General features: G+C 37.9%; 1 protein-coding gene across 1 annotated transcript; it reads left to right on the forward strand.

The window, feature by feature from the left end:
- Positions 1-6,912: 6,912 nt before the first annotated feature.
- LOC131870359 (ankyrin repeat-containing protein At5g02620-like) lies at positions 6,913-9,893 on the forward strand. Its single transcript, XM_059215879.1, has 3 exons — positions 6,913-7,643; positions 8,054-8,613; positions 8,884-9,893. The coding sequence occupies exons 1-3, from the start codon at positions 7,124-7,126 to the stop codon at positions 9,781-9,783; spliced, it is 1,980 nt and encodes a 659-aa protein (XP_059071862.1). The 5' UTR covers positions 6,913-7,123; the 3' UTR covers positions 9,784-9,893.
- The last annotated feature ends 622 nt before the right edge of the window (positions 9,894-10,515 follow it).

Genomic DNA, 10,515 nt, shown 5'->3' on the forward strand with positions numbered 1-10,515 from the left:
AAATCTCTCCAAGATCTTGATTTTGTGTCCAAAACCCTAGCTGCACAAGGTTTTCTCCAAATTGTTTTACAAAACAGCAATATAGGGTTAGAAAAACCTGCAAAAAACATAGATCTAACAAAAATCTATGTCCCATGGGGCGTGCCAAAATGTATATGGTGAAAATGGAAAACAACAATATTGAAAGACTAAATGAATTCAACCACAAAACCCTAGCCTAACAACAACAAAGATCCACCATAACTTATGAAGATTACCTAAGACAATGCAAATCAAATGAAATCACAAAGATTATACCATCACATGTCCAATAGGGTTTAGATCTCCATTCTTCCTATCTCCATTTATCTTGCTTGATATATTTGCTCTTAGATTTTATATGTGCACAAGAGCTCAACAAAGAACGGAAATGTGGTTGAAAGTAGGCTTGATCGCATATGCAAGTTTGAAAGTGTAATGTAGTTGAGAAGTCAACTAATCAGGGTTGATAATGAAGGAAGTGTCCTCTTATATAGAAGACACTGTAGGAAATGGAGGGATAAGATTGGAGGTGTAAGAGATAAATAGTCAGCTAGGATTAGAGGGTAGGTAGAGAAAATAAGAAAATAATGAAAGGGTAGGTAGTGTAGGAATTAAGAGATGAATGACATGTGTCATGGGTAGAAAAGGTTAATGAATTAATTAAATAAATAAAGATTTATTTAATTAATAGAGGAAGTGGGATCAATTAAATAAATAAGATATCTATTTAATTTAGGAAAAGGATAATTTAAATAAATAAAAGTATTTATTTAAATGAGAAATAAGGCTAAAAGAGGATAAATGAATTAGTTAAATAAATAAAGATTTATTTAATTAATAGAAGAATTAGGCTTAAAATAATTAAATAAATAAAGATATTTATTTAATTAGACTAAACAATTTTAGGTGTCTACAACTATAATTTAGTTGCATTTCATTTAAGTGAATTTGTTATAAAGAACATTCATTCATCCATGTAGTGCATTCATTTTAAATATGCATTCCTTTCATCATCCTTTAAGTTCATTTAGAATTCATTTCATAGGTGCATTTTTCCCCATTTTGTTTCATCTAGATTCATGAGATGCATGCATTATCCTCCAATTGCACTAAGGTGCAGTTATTCATTATCCTTTAATTGCATTAAGGTGCAGTTATTCATTATTCTTTATCCCCTATTTGCATTTATTTGCATTATCATTTCAATCTCATTTATCACTTAGTTATGTTTTGAATCATTTTAGTCATTTAGATTAATTTTAAATACATCTCATAAACATTACATCATTTAGATACATTCATTTAAGTGCATTCATACATAAACATTTGTATCAACATTTGTTCATCCATTTAAAGTGCATTCATACATCACATTTGCATACACATTTGATTCACTTAGATTCATCTTACAACATGCATCATTTACTCATATCATATCATAAAAAATGAACAAGTATTATCTATCACAAACATCATTATGCATTATTTCAACTCATTATTTTTGCATACATCATCATCATTACATCATAATTAACATCATTACCACAAGCATCGTCCATCTTCTACCTGCATCCACATAATTAGACAAATCATCCATAGCATGCATCTAGAAATCATATCATCACCATGTATATATAGTAATCAAATCATCCATAGCATGAATCTAAGCATAACTCATAATCATCATCCTGTATCAACAATATAGGTGTCATCATACATATGCATATAATATCAAAGCATGGGATCTCTTCATATATCACATTAAAAAAAAAGATTACATGTATCATAGTACAATGATGTCAAAATATATCGACTACCAAAATCCATCCAAGTCACAGTCCAAAATAATAATGTAACAAGTACCTAAAATATCTCAAATGGCACTCTGGCCAGATGCTGCACCACGACTACCCCCTACTCCTCCCCCACCACCTCACTGAGGAGGACCCATAACACCCCCACTTCTCTGAGCCCTCTGTGACCACTTTGATCTTGCCCACCGCATCTTAGAATAGCTCAGTGCTTGCTGACTAACTGGCACAACCAGCTCATATATTCCCCACCAATAGTCAATCTCTCCACTTGCCTGTCACATCTCCCTCAACACCACCTCAGTTGGACCCTATGCCTATGCTCCCTCCAAGACTTGGACTCTATCCTGCACCTCCCTCAACCTGTCCACCAGATCATCTCTCTCTTTCCTCACTACAGTCAGCTCCACCTCCCATGCAAATAGTTGGACATCTCTAGCTGCAATCTCTGCCTCGCTATCCTCTAACCGAGTCTGTGAGTGTAAAATCATATACTCCCATACATCTCCATCTCCTCCACCTATCTCTCCCCCTCCCATCTCCATAGGAACCTCTCCTCCACCTATGGCTCCCTCTCCCATCTCCATAGGCACTACACCCCCACCAATATCCCTACCTCCTTCTTTGGCAGCCCCTCGTATCAGTGGACCCTGTGATAGTCGCAACGACTCTCCCCCTCTACCTCTCCTCTGTAATCATCCTCCTCCACCACCTCCACCTCCAAATCCCCCTCCACCACCAAATCCTCCTCGTCCTCCACCTCCTCCTGCTCCACCAAATACTCCACCACCTCCATCTCCTCCTCCACCTTTTCCTGCTCCACCAAATCCTCCTCCACCACCTCCATCTCCTCCTCCTACTCCTCGACCTCCTCTCTTCCTCCTTTATCATCTCCTCTCATCCTCAAAAGGTGGTATAGGCTCGATCGGATCTGAAATCTATATAATCAGATGTGCAGTATGATACTGTGTGTACTCCTCTGTCACCCCTGCATCGACAATCTCAGGCCTCATATGCCCTGGTCTCGCCTGTAAATTCTGGAACTCTATCAAGGCCTGATCATATGGTAACATTGGTCCCCACTAAAATCTCTCCCGTACTACCCATGCATACTCCCCTGAGCCTCTCGACAATCCCTACCTCCGTCAAAACTGCCTCATCACTCTCCCTGGCACCTGTCTCTCTATAAGGTAGGATGTGCGCCCAATCAAAAAGTGTGTCATAAATACATACAGTAGCACTTCTGCATCATCCTCCCAAGGCTCACACTCGATATACAACCTCCATATCACTGTATCTAGGTCATCTAAAGCCCGTCACAAAAAATCCAACTTCCTCAGATGGGGCTGGCTCATCATCCCTCCATACATATAAACATAGGGCTGATATATCACCCTAAATATCAAGTAGACTGTTCGTGTGACTGGCAAGTGCTCCCAAGCCCAGATGTGTAGTAATGTGATCCCTACTGCTAGTGATCTCTTCTCTCGGTACACCACCTCGTGTAGCTCCCTATAAATATGTGCTAGCACACATGGTCCCCAGGCATAGTGGGTCCTCTCAGTCATCATCTTCTCAATCACCTGGTCCCAACCAACGGCTAGTCCATGTGAACGTCAGTCGGGGCACACCAAACCCCCGACGATCCTGGATAAAACTATTGGTAAAGGCTCATACAATGCTACTATGTCCTCCTAGGATACAAAGTCATCCTCAATATAAACATCATCAGCAAATATTCTCTACACCGTCGTCGTCCCTAATGCTTGATCATAGGTCACCAGCTCCCCTCTAATCAGGATGTGTAGTATCCTCCACACATCCTCTAGCATCACTGTCATCTCTCCCATCGCCAGGTAGAAGGTACATATCTCACTATGCCAATGCTCGGCCAGTGCTGTCATCAGTCCGCAATTCATCCGAATCACGGGACGATAGATCATATCGTACAAACTAGTCGCAGCGACGCAGAATCTGTCTGCCTCTGTCAGCTGCTATGTGGCAGGATGCTGCTCCGGCATCTGTAGAACAGGCACGTCCTCCTACACACATCAACAAACATTAGTTGTTTTGGTACAAACTTTCTTAAGTTTTCAACCTAGACTATCAACAGATACTTTGATCAAGTATCTTCGGGTCTCAATAGGTAATCGATTATGGCAATCCTAGACTACAACAGACATTTATCATAATGACCTAGTCTCAAGGGGGCTGCTATAATTCACCAAAACAACCAATCAAACAATCAACTGAGACATCAGGCTATGTTCTCTAACACTGGGGAATTTTTATCACAATAGTGCTATTCTGCTCACAATAGCGCCACAATTTGTGCACAAAAGTGCTAAACAATCAAACACGCTAAATTAACTACACAACAATGCTATTCAATAACAACAGCACTACAACAAACATACAAACGTGCTAATACTACAATACCACTACTACTATGTAATGAAAGCACTAAACCTAACACAAGCGCTACAACTACTATACAATAGCACCATTGCGGCATAATAGTGCTATTCTAGGCGACAATAGCATTAAAACATGGTTTTAGCGCTATTATCTTGATTGGACTTTGATGCCTGAAAAAACATGCCAAAAATGCACAAAACACAAAATTCAAAATTTGTGTATAGCTGGTTTGTAGTTGTCTGGCTGTTGGAATCGACAGATCCACTCTAGCCGGTGATCTTCTATAGGCATAGGCATGATGATCGTTGCTCACTCCTTCACCAAAAATTCCCTATCAGAGCTCTAAACTGCCAAGGAGATAGGTGCAAATGAGCCTATTTTTTCCCCTTCCCCCCCATATATACCATCCAGCCCTAACCCTAATTCACCCCGCTTACTGTTGTGGTCCCTCTAAACTTCCAACGTCTCTCATTTCCTCATTTTACCCCCATTTTTCTCCCATCATTTCACCGTTATTGCTAATTTCTTGTATTCTACCTCCCCTCAACTTCTTGTTCTTTTTCGAGAGATCACCCGATTTTTTGAAATTTTTTAGCCCATCTGTCGAGGGGACATAGCACCCACTAAATTAACATTTATGGGGCATATTTCTTCACACCTATTTTTCTTTCTTTGAAACGATGTGATAAACCGCACCGTCTCAAAGAGGGGCAAAAGTAGTCACATAAATCTGTCCATTTAATTAAATGAATATTTACTATTTATTTGATTATTTAACTATTAATAATCAGTTAATTAAATTAAAATTTAATTAATTCATCCTCAGCCTCTTCTCCTATTAATTAAATAAATTATTCAATTTATTTAAATATTAATTAAGCTACATTCTTAAGGAATTAAATGAATAAAACATATTTATTGAATTTAACCCTCTTTCCTCTTTTAAATAAATAATAAAATATTTATTTAAATCCTTAAACTACTCCCCCCCTCCCCCCACTTGCATTCTCCTACAAATGCAAGTTGCACCTATTTAGTTGAAATAAATGAATTTTATTTTAATTAAAATCCTATTTTCCCTCACCCACCAAACCCACTTACATCTTAAATCCCCTTCTAGACAATTCTAACCACTTTCTAAATTCTTCTAAACCATTCCTAATTTGCCTAATCCATTTCCTAAATATTGTCACATTCCTAGGCAACTTGAAGTCGCTTCTCAAAGCCTCAAAGTCTTTGAAAAGCATTAAAGGCTTTATGTATTCAACAGGTTAACGCCTAAAGTATTCCAAACCATTAATGGCTCTTACATGACCATTAATGCTTAACTCAACTCACCCACATGGTTAGAGACTTTCCTCTAACTTAACCATCCTTTTGACTCATGGGTCTCTTCAAGCATTAATGGTTAACTCAACTCACCCACTAACTCTTGTACAAGAGTTTAGCCATTGGATAAAGGCATTATTCATTGGATAGCGACTTTATTCATTCAACTCAAGCTTAACCTTAACTCCTAACCTAACCTTCATGTCATTTCAAGCATTTAATGCTTCTTCCCTCTCCTCTCAAGCCATCTCATGTTGGCATTTGTCATCCTGGGATTGGGTTGAAAGCCCTCACATGGATCATAAATCTTTCTATCTTGACCCTTGTTGAGATTACTTAATCTCAACCATCCATTGCCCTATTTTTCCTATAAATAGAGCCCATTCCTTCATAATTCAGATCCAGAAATCTTGTATGCATCTAATCTATAGTGAAATTTAAGAGATCATTTTAGGAGTCATCTAATCTACATTGTTATTTTGGTTAAAACCAAGATAGCTTAATTAGGCTTTCTCATATTTCGCTTGCATTTGCATATTTTAAATCATTTTTCATAAATCTTGAATCTCCATAAGACTTCCATAGTAGTGCAAAGAGCTAAGGGCTACACTCATGTGGAACTTGGAGAGGAGAGGAACAAGGGAGAAGCTACTATGAACATGTTGGCAAGCATTTGGAAGGGTCTTGTGTCTTTCTTTTGTTTTTGCATACTTTCCATTAAATGTTTGATCTCTCTTCATATGCTTGCTTAGGATCGTATTTCGTTTATGATACTAACACTAACAGTTGATTCTTGAGTCTTTTGTTTGTGTTCCTAACATCCTATTTTGCAGTGCATCGGTTATAGTAAATGGTACATGTATAAAAATGTGTGTAAATAAAGACAACATAATGTGCAATGTATGAAAATATATGTAATTGAATAAGAATGATAGAATGAAAAGAAAGAAATTAATTTAAACAACAGTTATATCGTTTATTGAAATATAACTATATTAAATAATTATCTAATCCACTGAAATAAACTCAACATTAAATAAAATGTGTACATATTTCACATAGAATAAATTATTAAATTATAAATGATAAAAAAAATTTGTATTTGATTTCAATGTACACTTTCATCTAAGAAAAATAGACATTCCAACTATGAAAAAGTTGTAGTAATTTTGACGTGTAGGATCACTTCAAGTATTAAAAAAATAATGTTCTAGCAGAACACCCCATAGTCATATTATTCGCACCAAACTAGAGTAATTACTTGGCACCCAATCAAAGCTAATTAACACTGGTTATTTGCACCCAGTCAAGGTCAAAATGTTGTATCTGTTCCAACGAAAGAAAAAGTGAGATTCCAACTAAAGTTGTGGAAACCCTGAAGTGTAAGATGTGGATACTTGTATTTTTAATGTTTCCCTTGTGGAAAAACTGAGACCACATATTCTATTATGTAGTTTCTGGCATAATACTGAATGTAGTATTATTCAATCCTATTACAAAGAAGCGTGCCTTGGTGTTGAAGGCTGTAACGGCAGATATTTAGCATGGCCACTGAGGGTCAACAACTCGGCGGAAGGATCGATCCTGACGCCTTCAAAGCTGCGGTAACGCGTTTAAGGATCGATCAACAACTGAGTTCCCAACTTAAAGCAGCTCTCAACAATATTACACCTGGAGGGGAAAATACTCTTCTCCATTTGGCTGCTAGTGTAGGAAATCTACACTTCATTCAACAGCTCCTGCAACTCAATCGTCAACTTCTGAAGGAAACCGATCCCGAAGTGAAGCCTCTGCTTGTGAATGCTACCAATGCCGAAAAGGATACTGCGTTACACTTGGCTGCGCAGGGAGGTTTCTCCAACGTTGTGAAGATTCTACTCCAACAACCAGAAAGTGGTGTGGATCTCCGCAATAAGCTTGATGAAACAGCTTTGTTCAAAGCCTACGAAAGCGGCAATTTAGAGACAGTGAAGGCAATATTTGACGCATCTCCGTCGAGCTTACTCGAAAGTACGGTGCACAAGAGGAACTGTTTATCTGTTGCAGTAAACAGAGGAGATTCAGGTTATTTTATTTCGATTTTAGGATTTCTTTGCCTATAAGTTTGTAAAAGTATCTGCTAAGCATCTCCTAATTTAACGGTTCAAGACAAATATCATTTTGTCCCCAATTTTTTCTTTATCTTAAATAACACGAGGATGATTGTCTATCATGTTTCAGTTCTTTCTATTTTTTCAAGTCGTTTGATTATGTTGTTTCTATTTTACTTCAGCTTCTGTTCGTTTACAGTTGATAACCAATGAGTTCTTCTTTACTTCTTCGTGTATTTAGTTGAATTCTGTATTTATGTTGTTATATTAGTTGAGGTCTGTATCGCTTCAACAAAGGTAAATTAGGCATTCTCTTACCCTTGGCCCTTCTTGAAGAACATCTTATCTAACTTAAGGCAATGATTTTGGATGCTTCTTTTACAGATCTAGTTGATCATATACTAAATTTATCAGATGCGAAGCAGTTAATCCAACGTAAGGACGAACTTGGCAACACAGCTCTGCATATAGCTGTTGAAAGAAACTACGTGCATATAATAAAGAAGTTAATAAAATTTGAGGCCGAACTGTGTTATTGGGTTAATGACAGCCAAGAAACTCCCATCTGTGTGGCAGCGAAATTGGGTCATCTGGAAGCAGTACAAGAGTTGATAAATGAGAGGCCAGACGCTGTCGAAATACGGAATAGTTGTGGAATGAACGTTCTGCACTTAGCTGCCCTAGTTAGGCAAGTGCGAATTGTTGATTACCTGAACGAAGAGGTAGGCTTATCATACTTGGTCAACAAGGGACTTGACAAACCTCCACATGAAGAGCCTCTGCGAAGTGGAGGAAAGACAGATCCGGCTGAAAAGAAAGATCCAAAAGATGAGCCCGTGAAAAGTGGAGGAAACACAGATGCGGGTGAAATGAAATCTCCTTTTTCGAGGATAAGTGAAGGAGACACACCACTGCATATTGCAGCAAAGAAAAAAGACTTGAATGTAAGTCTCTTTTTATACAAACCTCTGTTTGTCACTGCTGAAGTTTGTTCTTTCAACCAATTACTGTGTACAGCTATATAAGTTTTGGGTTTGTGTAGATTCTTAATCTAATCTCGTCTATATATAGAGTCAAATTACTGAAAGTATTTCTACTGAAGACAGAAATTAAAATCATCACGGCAAGAACTTCCGTAGAAGAAATCTTTATGCATAGTTAGTTCCAATAGATCATTTAATTTTTATGAACTTATTTGAGTTTGCATTTTTCAGATGGTGAAGTCGTTGCTTTGTATAGCGGGGATAAACAAGTTTGCTGTCAACAAGGCAGGCTTAACGGCCTTTGATATCGTGAGAGAGAACACGCACTATCACGAATCTGACAAGATAATTTCAGTTCTGGCCAGTTATCCTTCCAATCGCAAGCCATTCTTGTACAGCGCTCCAAAGGTGAGTGCAGAGAAACATGAGGTTGCTGTTGAGATGGTGGACAAAACATATGAGGACAGGCGCAACACAGAACTAGTGGTGGCAGTTCTATTAGCGACAATGTCATTTACGGCAGCTTTCACTGCTCCGGGCAGTTTCGTGACGGACGATGGGAATGGAAATGGGGACTCAAAGGGATCGGGAATTTCGCCTGCGCCTGCGCCTGGAACTGGCTCAGACAAGAGTTTAGGTTCGCCGATTCTGCTTCCGTTGGCCTCCTTCAAGGTTTTTCTCATCTTTGATTGTGTGGCATTCTTTCTGTCGCTCTTAGTGGTGCTGATGTGGCAGATGAGTACACCTATTACCACGGGAAATAAGGTATTGTTCCTCTGTATTACCAACCTATTGGTTTGTGCCACGTTTGCCTTTACGGCCTATGGCTTCATGCTTGCAGTGTATGCCATGCTTTCCAACATGAATCCCGAGCTGGCTTGGTTCATTCTTGGGGCGTGCTTGATCATCTGCTTCTGTGGTAATTTCACTTTTTTCTACATGGCTGCAAAGTTTACAGTGAAGAAGGCTAGGTTTAACCACCTGAACGGTCTACTTCCTTTTCTTTCTGACCGTCTGGGGGAATACGTGTGGATAAAATTAGAAAGATGGGGGCTTTTGGACTTGGTGCGCCGGTCCAAAACCAAGTGGCTTGCTATCCTATACTACCATAGCAATGAGAACGATAAATAAGGTTTGGGAAAGTTGCTTTTGCAAGTCTGATACAGTGTTGCAGCTTCTTATTTCTACATGACTTTGATCGTATTCAACTATGTCTTATAATATTAAATGTTTTCATATTATTAGAAGTGTACAAAGTATCTACATCTGTGTTCAAATCAGATACTTGCGTGCTTAGAGCTGATTTGATATGTGTATGCTTCAAGTTGAATGTTAGATTTACTGTCAATAATATTTTTGTAAATTATTTTTATATTTAAATGATTATATTTATGATTCTTGAAAACAAATAAAGTGTATAAGGGTGTTTAGTCTTTTGATTGAAGATTGTGGGTTCTTGATGAATGGATAGATTATTTTGCCTTTGTATTTGGAAATGCAATCTCTCTTCATTACAAAAGAGGGTGGGTCCATATAAAGTAAGGGACCTTATCTAGACATGATCATACAAGTACATCATTAAAAATGCATTCCTTATGAGAGCCTAAAAGATAGAAGAAAAATATTCCATGAATAGCTTCCATCTCACAAGTGAACTTTTACGAATAAAATAGGAGATTGCTCAACTAAGTAAGAAATATGAACATTTGACTAACCTAAATTTACATTTATAAATATGAAACCAAAAAATCCAACAAAAATCATTTGTAAACATAAAAATTAATAGGTAACACAGTAACACAAAACATCTGATCATCCAAGCTTGTACTTTTGCAACTCTAGATGGGGAAGGTAAAGAGCATT

The sequence above is a fragment of the Cryptomeria japonica genome, unplaced genomic scaffold (assembly GCF_030272615.1).
Source record: "Cryptomeria japonica unplaced genomic scaffold, Sugi_1.0 HiC_scaffold_321, whole genome shotgun sequence".
Taxonomy (NCBI): domain Eukaryota; kingdom Viridiplantae; phylum Streptophyta; class Pinopsida; order Cupressales; family Cupressaceae; genus Cryptomeria; species Cryptomeria japonica.